A 21306-nucleotide genomic window follows, 5' to 3' on the forward strand; every position below is an offset into this window, starting at 1 on the left:
AACCCCACCCACTTTGCCAAAGCACAGCCCCCATACCACTAGAGGGATATTAACATACCACCAACTTACTACCCTGAGACAAGGCTGAGTGTAGCCCACTAAGGTCTCCTCCACTGCATGAGGGGGCGCAAAACCGGACAGGAAGATCATGTCAGTGACTCAACCCACTCAAGTGACAGCATGGAAGAGCAGTAGTAAGCCAGTGACTCAGCCCGTGCAATAGAATCAGAGACAGATAATCTCAGTGGAGAGAGGGGAGCCCATCAGACATCATCGGCGGTTCATCCCTTCCAGTGCATTACCGTTCACCTTGGCATCCCAGGTTCAGACCACACTCAATCATATTACCTACTGAAGAGATAAGTCTTCAGTAAAGACTTAAAAGTTGAGACCGAGTCTGCATCACTCACATGGATAGGAAGACCATTCCATAAAAATGTAGCTCTATAGGAGAAACCACTGCTTCCAGCTGTTTGCTTAGAATTTCTAATGACGACAAGTAGGCCAGTGTCTTGTGACTGTAGCTTATGTGTAGGTATGGACTGCAGGACCAAATTGTAGAGATAGGTAGGAGCAAGCCCATGTAATTATTTGTAGGTTAGCAGTAAAACCTTGAAATCAGCCCTAGCCTTAAAACCTATTGAAACTAAGGGGGACTATTTTTAATTTTGGAAAAATAACGTTCCCAAAGTAAACCGCCAATTTCTCCGGACCAGATGCTAGAATATGCTTATAATTGACAGTTTAGGATAGAAAACTCTATAAAGTTTCCAAAACTGTAAAAAATATTGTCTGTGAGTATAACAGAACTGATATTGCAGGCGAAATCCTGAGAAAAATCCAATCGGGAAGTGACTCTTATTTTGAAACCCCTGTCTTTCTATGCATCCCTATTGCCCATTGAAAGGGATATAAACCGGATTCCTTTTTCTGTGGCTTCCCTAAGGTGTCTACAGCCTTTAGACGTAGTTTCAGGCCTTTATTTTGAAGAATGAGCGTAAACGACTGCATTGCGTCAGTGGCTAGCTGAGGGCTCTGAGTGATTCTTGCGTAAAAGACAGGGGTAGTCATTTTTCCTCTCGCTCCTACTGAAAAGCCAATTGTCCCGGTTGATATATTATCTAATAGATATTTGAAAAACACCCTGAGGATTGATTATAAAAAACATTTGCCATGTTTCTGTTGATATTATGGACATTATTTGGATTTTTTTTCGCCGTTGTCGTGACTGATTTCTCAACACAACGTGACCAACAAAAGGAGGTATTTTGAGTATAAAAATAACCTTTATGGAACAAAAGGAACATTTGCTGTCTAACTGGGAGTCTCGTCAGTGAAAACATCCGAAGATCATCAAAGGTAAACGGTTAATTTGATTGCTTTTCTGATTTTTGTGACCAAGCTTCCTGCTGCTTGCTGGACATAATGCTATGCTAGGCTAGCGATAAACTTACACAAACGCTTGTCTTGCTTTGGCTGTAAAGCATAAAATCTGAGATGACAGGGTGATTAACAAAAGGCTAAGCTGTGTTTCACTATATTTCACTTGTGATTTCATGAATATAAATATTTTCTAGTAATATTTTTTGACCGTTGCGGCTATGCAAGATCGGACAATATAGCGCTGGCGGGATTTTCCATGCACAGGCAGAACAGAGATGCTACCTCTGGTAAGAAGAGTGGTGGGGATGTGTGTCTTTTTGTCAATAACAGCTGGTGCGCAATGTCTAATATAAAAGTAGTCTCGAGGTATTGCTCGCTTGAGGTGTAGAGTACCTTATGATAAGCTGTAGACCACATTATCTACAAAGAGATTTCTCATCTGTATTATTCGTAGCCGTCTATTTACCACCACAAAGCAAAGCTGGCACTAAGACTGCTCTCAACCAACTCTATAAGGCCTTAAGCAAAGATGCCCACCCAGAAGCGGCGCTCCTGGTGGCCGGAGACTTTAATGCAGGCAAACTTGTATCAATTTTACCATATTTTTATGTCACGTGCAACCTTAGGGAAAAAAAATCCTACACCACCTTTACTCCACACACAGAGATGCATACAAAGCTCTCCCCCGCCCTCCATTTGTCAAATCTGACTAGATCTGTCCTCCTGATTCCTGCTTACAAGCAAAAACTAAAGCAGGAAGTACCAGTGACTCGCTCAATACAGAAGTGGTCCGATGACGCGGATGCGACACTAAAGGACTGTTTTGCTTGCACAGACTGGAATATGTTCCGAGATTCATCCAATGACATTGAGGAATGCACCACCTCAGTCATCGGCTTCATCAATAAGTGCAATGATGACGTCGTCCCCACAGTGACTGTACGTACGTATCCCAACCAGAAGCCATGGATTACAGGCAACATCCACATCGAGCTAAAGGCTAGAGCTGCCGCTTTCAAGGAGCGGGAGACTAATCCGGATGCTTATAAGAAATCCCGCTATGCCCTCAGACGAACCATCAAACAAGCAAAGAGTCAATACAGGATTAAGATTGAATCCTACTACACTGGCTCTGATGCTCATAGGATGTGGCAAGGCTCTAAAACTATTTCGAACTACAAAGGGAAACCCAGACACGAGCTGCCCAGTGAAGCGAGCCTACCAGACGAGCTAAATGCCATTTATGCTCACTTCGAGGCAAGCAACACTGAAGCATGCACGAGACAACCAACTGTTCTGGATGACTGTGTGGTAACGCTCTCGGTAGCTGATGTGAAAAGACCTTTAAACAGGTCAACATTCACAAAGCTGCTGGGCCAGAAGGATTACCAGGACATGTACTCAAAGCATGCACGGACCAACTGTCAAGTGTCTGAAAGTGTCAGGGGTGTGTGCTTAGTTATCTCCTGTATTCCCTGTTCACCCACAACTGCGTGGTCAAACACGACTCCAACACCATCATTAAGTTTGCTGACAACACAACAGTGTTCACCGACAACGATGAGACGGTCTATAGGGAGGAGGTCAGAGAACTGGCAGTGTGGTGCCAGGACAACAACCTCTCCCTCAATGTGAGCAAGACAAAGGAGCTGATCGTGGACTACAGGGAAGGGTGGGCTGAACAGGCCCCCATTTACATTGACGTTGCTGTAGTGGAGCGGGTCGAGAGTTTCAAGTTCCTTCGTGTCCACATCACCAATGAACTATCATGGTTCATACATACCAAGACAGTCGTGAAGAGGGCACGACAAAACCTTTTCCCTCTCAGGAGACTGAAATGATTCAGCATGGGTCCCCAGATCCTCAAAAGGTTCTACAGCTGCACCATCAAGAGTATCCTGACCGGTTGCATCATCGCCTGGTATGGTAACTGCTCGGCATCTGACCGTAAGGCGCTGCAGAGGGTAGTGCGAATGGCCCAGTACATTACTGGGGCCAAACTTCCTGCCATCCAGGACCTATGTAATTTTTGGTGTCAGAGGAAAGCCCATAAAATTGTCAGAAACTCCAGTCATCCAAGTTATAGACTGTTTTCTCTGCTACCGCACGGCAGGCCTAGGACCAAAAGTCTCCTCAACAGCTTCTACCCCCAAGCCTGCTGAAGAATTCATGAAATCGCCACCGGACAATTTACATTGACCCCCCTTTTGTCCACTGCTGCTACTTGCTGTTTTGTTTGTTACCTGTGCATAGTCACTTCACCCCCCCACGTACATGTACAGATTACCTCAACTAGCCTTTACCCCTCACACTGACTCGGTACCGGTGCCCCCTGTATATAGCCTCGTTATTGTAATTCTTATTGTGTTACTTTTTTTATAACTTTATTTTAGTATACTTGGTAAATATGTTGTAAATAAGCGTTTCATGGTAAAGTCTACACCTGTTGTATTCGGCGCATGTGACAAATAAAGTTTGATTTGATCACATTATGGGGTTCTAGTAAAGATTCTAGCAGCCGTGTTTAGCACTAACTGAAGTTTATTTAGTCCTTTATCCGGGTAGCCGGAGAGTAGAGCATTGGAGTAGTCTAATCTAGAAGTGACAAAATCATGGATTAGCTTTTCTGTATCAATTTTGGACAAAAGATATCTGATTTTTGCAATGTTACGAAGATGGAAAAACCCTGTTCTTGAAATATTCTTGATATGTTCATCAAAGAAATCAAGGTCCAGAGTAACGCCGAGGTCCTTCAGTTTTATTTTGTTCAACCATCAAGATTACTTGTCAGATCTCTTTGTTTCTTGGGGCCTAAAACTAGCATCTCTGTTTAGTCAGAGTTTAAAAGTAAAACATTTGCTGCCATGCACTTCCTTATGTCTGAAACACAGGCTTCCAGGGTAGGCAATTTTGGGTCATCATGTTTCATCGCAATATACAGCTGTGTCATCCGCATAGCAGTGAAAGTTGACATTGTGTTTTTGAATGACATCACCAAGCTGTAGAATATATAGTGAAAACAATACGGGTCCTAAAATTGAACCTTGAAGAACACCGAAACTTACACTTGATTTGTCAGAGGACAAACCATCGACAGAGATTATATCTTTCAGACAGATAAGATCTAAACCAGGCAAGAACGTGTCAGTGTAGACCAATTAGGGTTTTCAATCTCTCCAAAAGAATGTGGTGATCGATGGTGTCAAAAGCAGCAGTTAAGGTCTCGGAGCATGAGGACAGATACAGAACCTTGGTCTGACGCCTTGAAAAGGTAATTTACCACCTTCACAAGTGCAGTCTCCATGCTATGATGGGGTATAAAACCAGACTGGTTTCATATACAATTATTTGTCTTCAGGAAGGCCGTGAGTTACTGCGCAACAACTTTTTCAAAAATGTTTAGAAGAATGGGATATTCGATATACAGTACCGGTTAAAAGTTTGGACACACCTACTCATTTGTGTTTTTCTATTACTGTTTTCTACATTGTAGAATAATAGTGAAGACATCAAAACTATGAAATAACATATGGAATCATGTAGTAATCAAATATGTTTTAAACAAATCAAAATATATTTGAAATTCTTCATAGTAACCACCCTTTGCCTTGATGACAGCTTTGCACACTCTTCGCTTTCTCTCAAACAACTTAATGAGGTAGTCACATGGAATGCATTTCAATTAACAGGTGTGTGGAATTTCTTTCCTTAATGCGTTTGAGCCAGTTGTGTTGTGACAAGGTAGGGGTGGAATACAGAAGATAGCCCTATTTGCTAAAAGACCAAGTCCATTTTATGGCAAGAGCAGCTCAAATCCGCAAAGAGAAATGACAGTCCATCATTACTTTAAGACATGAAGGTCAGTCAATGTGGAACATTTCATGAACTTTGAAGTTTCTTCAAGTGCCTTTGCAAAAACCATCAAGCGCTATGATGAAACTGGCTGACGGTCTCATGAGGACCGTCACAGGAAAGGAAGAGTTACCTCTGCTGCAGAGGACAAGATCATTAGAGTTACCAGCCTCAGAAAGTGAAGCCCAAATAAATGCTTCACAGAGTTCAAGTAACACACACATCTCAACATCAACTGTTCAGAGAAGAATGTGTGAATTAAGCCTTCATGGGTGAGTTGCTGCAAAGAAACCACCTCTAAAGGACACCAATAAGAAGAGAAGACTCGCTTGAGTCAAGAAACACGAGCAATGGACATTAGACCGGTGTAGTCCAAATGTAAGATTTTTGGTTCCAACTGCCATGTCTTTGTGAGATGCAGAGTAGGTGAAAGGATGATCTCCACGTGTGGTGCCCACTGTGGAGCATGGAGGTGTGATGGTGCTGGGGTGCTTTGCTGGTGACACTTTATGTGATTTATTTCAAATTCAAGGCACATTTAACCAGCATGGCTACCACAGCATTCTGCAGCTATATGCCATCCCGTCTGGTTTTTCAACAATACAATGACCGAACACACCTCCAGGCTGTGTAAGGGCTGTTTGACCAAGTAGAAGAGCGATTGAGTGCTGAATCAGATGACCAGGCCTCCACAATCACCCGACCTCAACCCAATTGAGATGGTTTGGGATGAGTTGGACCGCAGAGTGAAGGAAACGCAGCCAACAAGTGCTCAGCATATGTGGGAACTCCATCAAGACTGTTGGAAAAGCATTCCAGGTTGAGAGAATGCCAAGAGTGCAAAGTTGTCATCAAGGCGAAGGGTGGCTACTTTGAAGAATATAAAATACAATATATTTTGATTCGTTTAATACCTTTTTGGCTACTACATGATTCAATATTTGTTTTTTCATAGTTTTGATGTCTTCACTATTATTCTGCAATGTAGAAAAGAGTGCAATTTAATGAAAAAACCTTGAATGAGTAGGTGTGTCCAAACTTTTGACTGGTACTGTAGGCCGATAATTTATTAAAAACATTTTCAGGGTCAAGGTTTGGCTTTTTCGATCGGCTTTATTATTGCCACTTTTAGTGAGTTGTGTACATATCCAGAGGATAGGGAGCCATTTGTTATTCTCAACATTGGTGGGCCAAGCACAGGAAGTTGCTTTTTCAGTAGTTGGAATAGGGTCCAGTATGCAGCTTGAAGGTATAGAGGCCATGATTATTTTCATGAATGTGTCTAAAACTTTCAGTGTCTCCATTTATCCTAGAGATTTGGAGAAATACACAGATTCAAAGAGGAGTCTGTATTTTGCTTTACGGTGATCATGATCTTTTCGTCGAAGAAGTTCATGAATTCATCACTGCTGAAGTGAAAGCCATCCTCTCTTGGGGAATGCTGCTTTTTAGTTAGCTTTGCGGCAGTATCAAGAATACATTTAGGATTGTTCTTATTCCCCTCAATTAGGTTGGAAAAATAGGATGATTGAACAGCAGTGAGGGCTCTTTGATATTGCACTGTCTTTCCAAGCTAGTCAGAAGGGTAAGTTTGGTGAAGCGCCATTCCGTTCCAGTTTTCTGAATTCTTGCTGTATACCAGGGATCTAATTTCTTGTGACAAATGTTTTTGTTTTTGTAGGGGTGTGACTGCATCTAGGGTATTACGCAAGGTTACATTTAGATCCTCAGTTAGATGGTTAACAGATTTTTGTACTCTGACGTCCTTGGGTAGGTGGTGGGAGTCTGGAAGGGCATCTAGGTATCTTTTGGGTTGTCCAAGAATTTATAGCACGGCTTTTGATGATCGTTGGTTGGGGTCTGAGCAGAATATTATTTGGTGGTCCGATAGTCCAGGATTATGAGGAAAAACATTTACATCCATAATATTTATTCCACTGGACAAAACTAGATCCAGGGTATGACTGTGGCAATGAGTAGGTCCGAAGACGTGTTGGACAAAACCGACTGAGTCTGTGATGGCTTCGAAAGTGGGAGTATAATATTATATGCCATGACTATAAGGTCCGATTGGAATTCAGGGAACTCAGTGAGGAACACATTACGGTCCAGGAGGCCTGTAAACAGTAGGTATAAAAAGTGATTCAGTAGGCTGCATAGATTTCATGATGATAAGCGCAAAAGACAAAAATGCAGTCATTTATTTTGGGGTAAATTTACACTTGCTGTCGTAAATGTTAGCAACACCTCCGGCTCTTCCGTAATGCGCAGGAATATAATATAGTGTAACCAGGAGGAGAAGCCTCATTTAACACAGTAAATTAATCAGGTTTGAGCCAGTCAGGCCAATCACATCAAGTTTCTGATCATTGATTCGTTTCTTGACTACGACTTCCTTGGAAGTGAGGGATCTAACATTAAGTAGCCCTTTTTTGAGATGTGAGAGTTCACAATCTTTTTCAATAATGACAGGAATGGAGGATGTTTTTATTCCAGTGAGATTGCTAAAGCGAACACTGCCATGTTTAGTTTCGCCCAACCTAGATCAAGGCACAGACACGGTCTCAATGGGGATAACTGAGCTGACTACTATGCTAGTGGCAGACTCCACTAAGCTGGCAGGCTGGCTAACAGCCTGCTGCCTGGCCTGCACCCTATCTCATTGTGGAGTTAGAGCCCTGTCTATGTTGAGAGATAAGATGAGAGCACTCCGCCAGCTAGGATGGTGTCCGTCACTCCTCAACGGGCCAGGTTTGGTCCTGTGGGTGATTCCCAGAAAGGGGGCCAATTATCTACAAAATATATATTTTGGGAGGGGCAGAAAACTGTTTCAACCAGCGATTGAGTTGAGACTCTGCTGTAGAGCTCATCACTCACCCTAACTGGGATGGGGCCAGAGACAATAACTCAATGGCGAAACAGCATTGAAGTCAATGTACCCAGAGGAGGGTGGAAAATAGCTGTCCTCCGGCTACAACGTGGTGCTACCCTAGAGGGTGTTTTTGAGACATTCATTGAAAAGTCTGTTTTAATCAAATCAAATCAAAGTTTATTTGTCACGTGCTCCGAATACAACAGGTACAACCTTACAGTGAAAGGCTTAATTACAGGCTCTAACCAACAGTGCAAAAAAGGTATTAGGTGAACAATAGGTAAGTAAAAAAAAAAAAAAAAACATCAACAGTGGAAAAAAAACAGTAGTGCGGCTATAACAGTAGCAAGGCTATATATAGGCACCGGTTAGTCGGGCGTATTGAGTTAGTATGTAGATATGGTTAAAGTGACTATGCATATATGATGAACAGAGAGTAGCAGTAGAGGGGGTGGCGGGACACAATGCAGATAGCCCGGTTAGCCAATGTGCGGGGGCACTGGTTGGTCAGGCCAATTGAGGTAGTATGTACCTGAATGTATAGTTAAAGTGACTATGTATTTATGATAAACAAAGAGTAGCAGCAGTGTAAAAGGGGGGTTGAGGGGGGGGAGGGGGGGCACACAATGCATATAGTCCGGGTAGTCATTTGATTACCTGTTCAGGAGTCTTATGGTTTGGGGGTAAAAACTGTTGAGAAGCCTTTTTGTCCTAGACTTGGCACTCCGGTTCCACTTGCCATGCGGTAGTAGAGAGAACAGTCTATGACTGGGGTGGCTGGGGTCCTTGACAATTTTTAGAGCCTTCCTCTGACACCGCCTGGTGTAGAGGTCCTGGATGGCAGGCAGCTTAGTCCGAACTCACTACCCTATGTACGCACTACCCTCTGTAGTGCATTGCGGTGGGAGGCCGAGCAATTGCTGTATCAGGCAGTGATGCAACCAGTCAGAATGCTCTTGATGTTGCAGCTGTAAAACCTTTTGAGGATCTCAGGACCCATGCCAAATCTTTTTAGTTTCCTGAGGGGGAATAGGCTTTGTCGTGCCCCGTCGATGAGAATGGGGGGCCTGCTCGGTCCTCCTTTTTCTGTAGTCCACAATCAACTCCTTAGTCTTGCCTTTGTCTTCTTGGGCACAGGGACTATGGTGAGCTGCTTGAAACGTGTTGGTATTACAGACTCAATCAGGGACATGTTGAAAATGTCAGTGAAGACACCTGCCAGTTGGTCAGCACATACCCGGTGCACACGTCCTGGTAATCCGTCTGGCTCCGCAGCCTTGTGTATGTTGACCTATTTAAAGGTCTTACTCAAGTTGGCTGTGGAGAGCGTGATCACACAGTCGTCCGGGAAACAGCTGATGCTCTCATGCATGCCTCAGTGTTTCTTGCCTCGAAGTGAGCATGGAAGGGATTTAGCTTGTGTGGTAGGCTCGTGTCACTGGGCAGCTCGCGGCTGTGCTTCCCTTTTGTAGTCTGTAATAGTTTGTAAGCCCTGCCACATAAGACGAGCGTCGGAGCTGGTCTAGTACGATTCAATCTTAGCCCTGTATTGACGCTTTGTCTGTTTGATGGTTCGTCGGAGGGCATAGCAGGATTTATTATAAGTTTCCGGGTTAGAGTCCCACACCTTGAAATCTGCAGCTCTACCCTTTAGCTCAGTGCGATTGTTGCCTGTAATCCATGGCTTCTGGTTGGGGTATATACGTGCAGTCACTGTGTGGACGACGTCCTTGGTGCACTTATTGATAAAGCCAGAGACTGATGTGGTGTACTCCTCAATGCCATCGGAAGAATCCTGGAACATGTCACAGTCTGTGATAGCAAAACAGTCCTGTAGTTTAGCATCTGCTTCACCTGACCAGTTTTTTTATAGACCAAGTCACTGGTGCTTCCTGCTTTCATTTTGCTTGTAAGGTTGTGTGCTTGTGTGGTCGGATTTACCAAATGGAGGGTGAGGGAGAGCTTTGTACACGTAAAGGTGATCCAGAATTATTTTCCCTCTGGTTGCACATTTAACATCTTGATATAAATTAGGTAGAACTGATTTAAGTTTCCCTGCATTAAATTCTCCGGCCACTAGGAGCTCTGCCTGGGTGAGCGGTTTCCTGTTTGCTGATTTCCTTATACAGCTGACTGATTGTGGTCTTATTGCACAGACCCCCCCCACCCCCCCCCATCTTGTCGGTGCAGCGCATATCCCGCTAGCTGAATATCCATGTCATCATTCAGCCACGATTCGATGAAACACAAGATATTACAGTTTTTGATGTCCCATTGGTAGGGTGTTCGTGATCGTACCTCGTCTAATTTATTGTCCAATGATTGCACGTTGGCGAGTAATATTGATCCTGCGGATCCTTACGTAATATTGATCCTGCGAATCCTTGCGAGGCACACCTCTGTGTCCTCTGTTCCTCTTGCAATAACTGGGATGTTGGCCTTGTCGGGTGTTTGGAGTATGTCCTGTTGAAGACAAAATCTTTGTCTGATCCGAGGTGAGTGATCGCTGTCCTGATATCCAGAAGGTATTTTTTGCCGTAAGATAATCAGTTATTTGGTTTAATAAAAAATGTGCTATTTGTATTTTTCTGAAATTCACTGAGTCGGATGGTCCACCCCCTCCTCCTCTAAGGAGCCTCCACTGACACACACACACACACACACTGCCAGCAGCTAACATGACTATTTAAACTCCAGCCACAACTTCACAGGCACTCCAGAGCAGGCAGCTGTCAATGAGTCATCGTAAGAATAAGCATAATGACAACCCTCTACAAACATTTCGCTACACCCGCAATAACATCTGCTAAACGTGTGTCAAATAAAATTTGATTTGATCGTTCAGTTATCCTAATTTAGAAAGGCTTGTTTTGGAATCACTGGCAGGAAATCTTTCAATAAAGTCTGAAATGAATGGTTATTTTTTATTTGACACACACACACTAGGCAAGTCAGTTAAGAACAAATTCTTATTTTCAATGATGATGTTCTGCCACTGAACAGGCAGTTAACCCACTGTTCCTAGGCCATCTAGGAACAGTGGGTTAACTGCCTGTTCAGGGGCAGAACGACAGATGGGGCAGAACGACAGACCTTGTCAGCTCGGGGGTTTGAACTTGCAACCTTCCGGTTACTATTCCAACGCTCTAACCACTAGGCTACCCTGGCACCCCGGATATGGAGCATGCCTGGAGCTAAATGAACGCCACTCATAACAACACTCATCTGTTTTGACATATATTATGTATCATGGTGGCCAATCGACAGGACTGAAATCAGATACCAGACACAAATAACATTTTAAATAGTTAAGTGCTTTATTTAGAGCACCAACCTTCTAGTTTTATTTTTTTGCCCAGCACTAACACATCTCATTCTATTAATCTAACACTTGGTTAGTTGTTAGTAAGTTATTACATATCCAGTCATGTGGGATCATTGATAAACAACTGGGTAGATAGTTTTACAGTGTGACGTGTCCAATCTCTCAGGTCCCGGTACCTGGGCAAGGTTTGGGACTTCCTGAAGGACACCGTTCCCAAATTCCAGTATGTGGAGGAGAGCTCGGAGGAGAAGCCCCTGATCACGGAAACCTCCGGAGTGAGGGAGTCCAGACTCAACGAGTGCAAGGGCGAGTCTCCCACAGCAACCAGAACCCCGGAGAAAAGCAAAGGTGCTGCTCTGTCTGTCTCTCTCTCCCTCTGTCTGTCTGTCTGTCCCACTAAACCTGACACGGGTAGCATTTTACACACGCGCTGATTAAACTGCTTTAATTAAGAGAGTCAATTAAATCATTGATTAGATTAGGATCACGTGTGTGGGCTATTTTATCTAATCGAGTGTTTGAGTTAATCAACGGATTGACTGAACTGTCTGTGGGAGAAAGTATACCACTGCCTTTTCCGTCTTCTTACTCACTCCTGTATTTATGTTTTCCTACTGACTTGTTATGTTGCTGTCAGATTCAGCCAAGAAGAAAGGGAAAGATGTGGATAAAGACAGAAAGTCATCTCAGCCCACTGCTGTCCAGCCCAACACTACCAATCAGCCCACTACAGACAGTACGTTACACACAGATCAAATTTTTTTAAAGATATTTTTTTTCTGCTTATCACATCCTTCTTTCGATGAGCTCTATTTTCATGTCATCCAACAAATGTAAACACCTGAAGTATGCTTAACGGCATTTGCACTTGGATTTGAACTGGTGCTGTGGTCAGATGACATGAAAATAGAAACAGTGGTGAGTTTGGCGTCGAAGGAAGGATACGAAACAGTAAAGAACTCCATACCTACTTTAAAATATGGTGGTAAATATTTGATGTTTTAGGTCTATCTTGTTTCCACTGTTCCTGGGGCCCTTGTTAAGGTCATCGGCATTATGAACTTTACCCAGACATTTTAGCCAAAAACCTGGTTTGCCAACATGGCCTCAACTGGTTATTCCAGCAAGATGATAGACAAGGACAGTAACACACATTTAAAATATAATGATATACAAACAATACAACAACAAAAAATGTGTGTTAGTGTGCTTGTTTGTGTACCCTCACAGTTGTTGAATCTGTTTTTTAAAGGTAATTTTGTTGTTTGCTTGAGTAAATTGAGATTGGATTTCCATGTGATCATGGCTCTGTATAGAATTGTGCGTTGCTGTAAATATGTTTTGGACTTGGGGACCGTAAAGAGACTCCTGGTATGTCTTGTGGGGTATGTATGGGTGTCTGAGCTGAATGCTATTTGATTAACAGCAATATTGTGTGTATTGAAAATACTGCTGTACTGAGTGATTTTGTTTAAACTGTTCTGCCTGCACGGGTTCTCTTTAGCTCATGCCCACTCCCTCTTTCTCTGTCTGTCTTGGGGTGCGTTCGTAAATTGCCTCCAGTCTGTCAGAGTGCGCTCTGGGCCTTTCATAAATGTTGTTGTCCGTTCGTAAATTCTGATCGTTTCGCTCTCGTAGCGTGGCTGAGGAGTAGGGTTGATCCGAGCGTTCTGACCTCACAAGCATTTCGCTACACCCGCAATAACACCTGCTAAACACGTATATGTGTCCAATAAAATTGTATTTGTCAATGGCAGTCAAGCGCCAAACTAACTGGCTAAAGTTGGCTAGCTTGCTAGCTACTTCCAGCCACAAATGAGAGAACACCCCACTCTGACCAATTTACTTGCCCTAGCAGAGCTAGTTAGGCTGTTTTCATATTAGCTAGTGTTAGTGACTAACTTTTTTGCCAACCTTTACTGTCACCTGTAATTTCTAATGTGTGTTGCGCATTCGTAAATTTATCAGCTATTCTGCGTTGTGGCACACTCAAACAAGGTCTCTGTAGATAGCCAAAATGAATATATAAATGAACCCTTATTTTCCCATCCATTCTCGCTAGAGGTCGACTGATTATGATTTTTCAACGCCGATACCGATTTATTGGAGGACCAAAAAAGCCGATACCGATTAATCGGCCGATTGTATTTATTTATTTATTTGTAATAATGACAATTACAACAATACTGAATGAACACTTATTTTAACTTAATATAATACCTTAATAAAATCAATTTAGCCTCCAGTAAATAATGAAACATTTTCAATTTGGTTTAAATAATGCAAAAACAAAGTGTTGGAGAAGAAGGTAAAAGTGCAATATGTGCTATGTAAGAAAGCTAATGTTTAAGTTCCTTGCTCAGAACATGAGAACATTTGAAAGCTGGTGGTTCCTTTTAACATGAGTCTCCCAGGTAAGAAGTTTTAGGTTGTAGTTATTATAGGAATTATAGGACTTTTTCCCTCTATACCATTTGTATTTCATTAACCTTTGACTATTGGATGTTCTTATAGGCACTTTAGTATTGCCAGTGTAACAGTATAGCTTCCGTCCCTCTCCTCGCTCCTCCCTGGACTCGAACCAGGAACACAACGACAACAGCCACCCTCGAAGCAGCGTTACTCATGCAGAGCAAGGGAAACAACCACTGCAAGGCTCAGAGCGAGTGACGTTTGAAACGCTATTAGCGCGCGCTAACTAGCTAGCCATTTCACTTCGGTTACACCAGCCTCATCTCGGGAGTTGATAGGCTTGAAATCATAAACAGCGCAATGCTTGACGCACGACGTGCGTTTTGCCAGCAGCTCTTCGAAAGTGCTGTTTGAATGAATGTTTACGCGCCTGCTTCTGCCTACCACCACTCAGTCAGATACTTTGAGCATACAAGCATGCAAGTATCTGTCAGATTATATGCAACGCAGGACACGCTAGATAATATCTAGTAATATCATCAACCATGTGTAGTTAACTAGTGATTATGATTGACTGTTTTTTATAAGATAAGTTTCGCATAACATCCGCGTAACAGGCAGTCTCCTTGTGGAGTGCAACGAGAGAGAGAGGCCGGTTGTTATTGCATTGGACTAGTTAACTGTAAGGTTGCAAGAATGGATCCCCTGAGCTGACAAGGTGAAAATCTGTCGTTCTGCCCCTGAACGAGGCAGTTAACCCACCGTTCCTAGGCCGTCATGGAAAATAAGAATGTGTCCTTAACTGACTTGCCTAGTTAAATAAAGGTATACAAATAAATAAATACATAAAATAAAAATCGGCAAATCGACGCCCAAAAATACAGATTTCCGATTGTTCTGAAAACTTGAAATCGACCCTAATTAATCGGCCATTCCGATTAATCGGTCGACCTCTAATTCTCGTGTACGCACGCATACATTCACTTTTTCAAACTCCCTCTTTAAAAAATGTATCTCTCTCCCATTCCCTCTCTCTCTCAATGATAACTAACATGTGGGAGATTAACATGCAGTGATTTGGCACCAATCCCTAAATATTTTGTGACTGAGGGACACACACCACACACACTAAACATTGTGTTTATATCATAGATAAGTTTGCCTTGCATTTTCATTTAGATTCGGTTGTATTATTAACCTTGCATAGATTCAGCACGACTAATTCCTTCTCCATGAATGCAGCTTCTATATCATTCCCTCACACATCCAGTAATTACTCAAATAGATTTTCCATGTCTCCTGGCCTACACGCTCATCATGTGATGCATAGTGAGATTGTCAGTGGAAGGGTCAAAAATGGTGCCTCAGATAGCAAAGCATCTCCTTTCTCTGCACCACACAATGACTTCTGTCTCCAAGACCTTCGATCGGGGTTAACGCCCCATAATCTCTGTGAAAGTGACTTTGAATTCAAGAATCTCTGTCAAGATTCTCAGTATCTTTTTACTTATTTAAACTTTTTTTTAAAACCTTTTTATTTTCTTCTCTGTGACGCCTCATTATAGGAGCCATGTCCTCAGCTGACCCATGAAATGTGAAATGTCATGAAGCTAATTGTACATGCCATTTCACAATTTCTCTCTCTCTCTACACAGTATATATCTCGCTCTCTCGCAAGCTCCCTCTCACACTCTCTGTCTCTCACTCCCACTTTCCCCCCTCCCATTGTTGGTGTCATGCCCCTCTATTGGACCTGTTAATGAAAAGCATGGCCCCTGAGCACTCGTGTGTGTGTGTGTGTGTGTGTGTGTGTGTGTGTGTGTGTGTGTGTGTGTGTGTGTCCTGCCCTGGTCAGGTATTTCACCCCCTCCTGCTCCAGAGATGGTGGTGTGTGCCAGCTACCAGCCACTACACCTCCTGGAGAAGAAGACCTCTGTACTGGGACAGATGGTACGGTCCAACATTCTTCATAGAAATACCATAAGCACTACCAACTATCCAGCTGTGGTGATAAGTACATTTCTCATTGTAAATTAGCCTAGGTCAGTTTAAATATTCTACACTTTAAAGCAAATCCAGGCACTGACTACATCTGAAACAAGCTTAACGCTTATTTACAAAATGTGCACTGAAACTGATCTCTTTCCATGTAACTTACAACCTGTAATAGCCTATACGAATGTGCCCAGGCCTCAGAACCAGCGGGGGGACGGAGGAGATGAAACGTGCCAATGGAGTCTTCAGTTCTGAGGCCATGTTCTGCCCAATATGGATCGTTAGACTTACCACTCGTCTTCCATAATTTATACACCATTATAATTCCAAGATTCATCCCTGAACCCCCCCCCCCCCCCCCCCTAAACCACAGACCCATCCTCAATCCTAACGTTAGCCATTAGGACCATGAAGAAGATCTGACCCTGTATCAGTGCTTAGCAGCTACAGCCTTTCTATCTCCTGTGGTGTTCCAGGCGGATTCGTCGGAGCGGCTGAGGCACTACGGTCTGTCTCGCCTCTACAGCCACCCAGTCCTGGTGACCCGTACCCGCACCTGCCCTCTGGTGGCGCCCCCTAAACCACCCGCCGTGCCCCGCTGGAAACTCATCCGACCCCGAAAGGAGACCACAATTACAGACGAGCCCCGGGGTGAGAGGGAGGGGTGAAATTTGGTTAGGATGGAGGAGAAGGGGGTGACACAGGGGAGGGGGGGAGGAAGTGCTGCGCAACGGTGGGGTGAGGGGGTGAGATGGGGCTGAGGGTGGACATGTTGGGAGAGGAGGAAAGGATGGTGAGAGGGAAGAAGGAGATTTAGTTGAGGTTGTGGGGGGCCTTTGACATCAGTACACTGAGATGAAAATAATTTTAATCTTAGAAAACTATAAACGGCAGTAGAAAAATAAAAAGTTGTACATCACAACACGCGTCGTTTCTCTGCACAGAGCCTGCGGTGGTGAAACCAGAGCAGTTCATCGAGATATCCAGCCCCTTCCTCAACTACAGGCTGTTGACCATGCCTGCTGAGATGTATGTACTCTACCATACACATTGGATTCATTCTGAATGGACAAATTGAAGCAGTCAGTGGAGTCTAACCAGACCAGTGTGCATGTGTGTGTGCAGCATAACCCATAGAGTAAGAGCATCTTGGCTCGGCTCTTTAGCAATGTGGGATGCCTCAGGCACAGACAGTTGCTGGACATAGTTATCTGTATGTCTCAGATACAGTGCCTTTTAAAAAGTATTCACACCCCTTGACTTTTTCCACATGTTGTTGTGTTACAGCTTGAGATTGTGTGTCACTGGCCTACACACAATACCCCATAATGTCAAAGTGGAATTATGTTTTTAGACATTTTTACAAATGTATTAAAAATGAAGAGCTGAAATGTCTCGAATCAATAAGTATTCAACCTCTTTGTTATGGCAAGCCTAAATAAGTTCAGGAGTAAAAATGTGCTTAATAAGTCATATAATAAGTGGCATAGAATCTGTGTCCAATAATAGTGTTTAACATGATTTTTGAATGACTGTCTAACCTCATCATGAAAATAATTTTGTCGCAACCAGGATATTGGATTTATTATTTGGATTATAATGAAGTGAAAATTACTAACTTTAGAAGCATTTTAGTTTTAAAATAATATGTTTATTTTAAAACGAATAATAATACTTTTTAAAATAATCCTGCAACAGGGTGATCAAATTATGATTCTACGCCTGTATGCTAAATGTTGTGTTGGTTTGTAACAGGTTCATTGACCTATCACTGTGGTTACAGTACCATATAATGTAGTCTGTCATTGTATGTTTTGACAGTGGGAATAACTGTGTTATACTGCCCATGGTGCGTGATGTGTATAGATCTACGATGCGTGTATTTGATATGACCTGTGTCTGTCTGTGTGTGTGAGTCATGTAGGTGATATGATATATGCGTGATGTTCCCATATGTGAATGATGTGTGTGTATATGATGCTTGTACATGATATGATGTGTATGACGTGTGTTCCAAGGGAGGCCCATCAGAGCAGTCACAGGAAGCGTGCATGCAGCTCCACGCTGGCGTCCTTCGCCGAGACAGAGGAGAGCGAGAGCCGTGGGGCCCCGGAGCCCAGTACTGCACAACACAGCATCAACTCACTGTACGAAGTGGACACAGCTGAGGTAGAATGGACACCACAGCCACTGAGCCACACCTGAGCTGGTCCATGAGAGGGGGTCTAGAACATATATTTTCCCCCTAACACCATCAGAGATGTGTACAGTACTAGACTTCCTGCTTGATCTCTTGCTGTTAGTAAACACAAACTCATACACTGACCAAAAACATTAAGCCTTTAGTGGGTCATAGATCTCTCTCTGCTCTAGTCTCTCCCTCTGTCCTTTCTCCCTCCCTCCCTCCCTCCCTCTCATTCTGCTAGTCTGTTTAGGGTTCATCAGGGCAACTTCAGTTTCAGCGACAACGCAATACTCACGCGCCCCTGTCCCAATGTCACTTCTGCTGTCTCCCAGGCGACCGGTGACCAGGGGGAGATCTGTACTAAAGACGGAAAAAACAGATAGAGAGAAAGTCATATAAAGGGAGAGGTCGTATGTTCTGGCGATAAAAATGCAGCTCAATTAGATGGTAAGCCATCAGTGTCTATGTCTCCTAGGGGGTTCATTACACTTCACTCCTAGCTGCTGCCTGCTGCCACCACAAAAAATGCATTAATAATAAATCGCCCTCTTGCATAACGATAGCCAGTTATAGAGGGGTTAGCACTGTTTCGGCAGGGTCATTTGGTGCGTGTGTGTGTGTGCGTCTGTGTGCTCAGGGCCATATGTATTGTGAGGGTGTATTTCTATAATAAACCACCCAGCCTATCCTTAGTCCAACAGGCTGAAGTGAACCTTTGTGTCTCCCAAAGGTGACAATAACATGATCTCCCTAATAAGATGATCTCCATAATGCTCTGGACTACTGGGCACTCTCAGCTATTTTAAAGGAGAGCTGAAGTAGACTTTCCTATCAAAGAGCTGTTTTTACCCCAGGAATGCTAAGAATGTGGTTCACCACCTAAGCCCACTACAGTGACACAGCTTCAGCTTTACTACATGTCCCCATATCCCAGAATGCAACAGGCCCCATAATGCTGCAGTTTCGTCCATGTCACTGACCCCATTGAGCTACGAGCAATTCATGAATAAACTACTACAATGAACTTCTACATTTCACACAGTTCAGCTAATGTTGTCTTGAATTTTCCATGTCTTTCATTGCCGACACTTAGGGTAGGAAGTAGCTTAATAAAGGTTGAAAAGTGTGTCTTAAGACAACAGGCCAACTCTGGCTGACACTTGCTGCTGACAATTAAAGTCACTTCACGGTTGGATTGGAGTCGGCCCCATGAAGGATGTGATTGAAAGACCGTACCCGTGCAGGGTTCTCTGAAATCTAGAGCAAAAAAATACCCTGGCCTTAAATTATAAAATTGTTGTATTTATTACATAGTGGCGCAGTGCCACTCTTACATTCTTTGGGGAGAACTGTACCATGCCAACTGTAGGCCTGCAGCTGGAGGGAAAGAATATACTGTAGTTGTTTCTGTTCACGGTACCAAGGTTAATGTCATTTCGTTTCTATTTTTATTTTTTAAAGTTTAGTTTCAGTTATTTTTCAGATCTGATTGACTGTTTTTTATTTACTAAAGAATAAACGTTATTTCGTATTATATTTAGTTTCAATTAGAATTTTAGTGTTAGGGGCAGGAAGTAGCATATGCATGGGAGGCTGGGAGGCATTTATGTGTTTCATAGTTTGTGCTTTTTGGGGATGTCAGTTTTTGCCACTGTGGAGCAGTAATGCATAAGGTGACGGTCCGGTCATAGATTAGGTTAGGTTTAAAGGTAGACTCAGTGAGATACAGTGCCTTGCGAAAGTATTCGGCCCCCTTGAACTTTGCGACCTTTTGCCACATTTCAGGCTTCAAACATAAAGATATAAAACTGTATTTTTTTGTGAAGAATCAACAACAAATGGGACACAATCATGAAGTGGAACGACATTTATTTGATATTTCAAACTTTTTTAACAAATCAAAAACTGAAAAATTGGGCGTGCAAAATTATTCAGCCCCCTTAAGTTAATACTTTGTAGCGCCACCTTTTGCTGCGATTCCAGCTGTAAGTCGCTTGGGGTATGTCTCTATCAGTTTTGCACATCGAGAGACTGAATTTTTTTCCCATTCCTCCTTGCAAAACAGCTCGAGCTCAGTGAGGTTGGATGGAGAGCATTTGTGAACAGCAGTTTTCAGTTCTTTCCACAGATTCTCGATTGGATTCAGGTCTGGACTTTGACTTGGACATTCTAACACCTGGATATGTTTATTGTTGAACCATTCCATTGTAGATTTTGCTTTATGTTTTGGATCATTGTCTTGTTGGAAGACAAATCTCCGTCCCAGTCTCAGGTCTTTTGCAGACTCCATCAGGTTTTCTTCCAGAATGGTCCTGTATTTGGCTCCACCCATCTTCCCATCAATTTTAACCATCTTCCCTGTCCCTGCTGAAGAAAAGCAGGCCCAAACCATGATGCTGCCACCACCATGTTTGACAGTGGGGATGGTGTGTTCAGCTGTGTTGCTTTTACGCCAAACATAACGTTTTGCATTGTTGCCAAAAAGTTCAATTTTGGTTTCATCTGACCAGAGCACCTTCTTCCACATGTTTGGTGTGTCTCCCAGGTGGCTTGTGGCAAACTTTAAACAACACTTTTTATGGATATCTTTAAGAAATGGATTTCTTCTTGCCACTCTTCCATAAAGGCCAGATTTGTGCAATATACGACTGATTGTTGTCCTATGGAGAGAGTCTCCCACCTCAGCTGTAGATCTCTGCAGTTCATCCAGAGTGATCATGGGCCTCTTGGCTGCATCTCTGATCAGTCTTCTCCTTGTATGAGCTGAAAGTTTGGAGGGACGGCCAGGTCTTGGTAGATTTGCAGTGGTCTGATACTCCTTCAATTTCAATATTATCGCTTGCACAGTGCTCCTTGGGATGTTTAAAGCTTGGGAAATATTTTTGTATCCAAATCCGGCTTTAAACTTCTTCACAACAGTATCTCGGACCTGCCTGGTGTGTTCCTTGTTCTTCATGATGCTCTCTGCGCTTTTAACGGACCTCTGAGACTATCACAGTGCAGGTGCATTTATACGGAGACTTGATTACACACAGGTGGATTGTATTTATCATCATTAGTCATTTAGGTCAACATTGGATCATTCAGAGATCCTCACTGAACTTCTGGAGAGAGTTTGCTGCACTGAAAGTAAAGGGGCTGAATAATTTTGCACGGCCAATTTTTCAGTTTTTGATTTGTTAAAAAAGTTTGAAATATCCAATAAATGTCGTCCACTTCATGATTGTGTCCCACTTGTTGTTGATTCTTCACAAAAAAATGAAGTTTTATATCTTTATGTTT

General features: G+C 43.0%; 1 protein-coding gene across 1 annotated transcript in view; it reads left to right on the forward strand.

The window, feature by feature from the left end:
• Nucleotides 1–21306, forward strand: part of adgb (androglobin) — a 118349-nt gene that overhangs the window by 21891 nt on the left and 75152 nt on the right. Inside the window, exons 8-13 of the mRNA XM_036985453.2 lie at nt 11599–11780; nt 12070–12168; nt 15700–15794; nt 16316–16490; nt 16784–16868; nt 17858–18008. Coding sequence (XP_036841348.2) covers nt 11599–11780; nt 12070–12168; nt 15700–15794; nt 16316–16490; nt 16784–16868; nt 17858–18008 — 787 coding nt within the window. The remainder of the gene's footprint in view (nt 1–11598; nt 11781–12069; nt 12169–15699; nt 15795–16315; nt 16491–16783; nt 16869–17857; nt 18009–21306) is intronic.

The sequence above is a fragment of the Oncorhynchus mykiss genome, chromosome 8, assembly GCF_057628025.1.
Source record: "Oncorhynchus mykiss isolate SJ-2025 chromosome 8, ASM5762802v1, whole genome shotgun sequence".
NCBI classification, from domain to species: domain Eukaryota; kingdom Metazoa; phylum Chordata; class Actinopteri; order Salmoniformes; family Salmonidae; genus Oncorhynchus; species Oncorhynchus mykiss.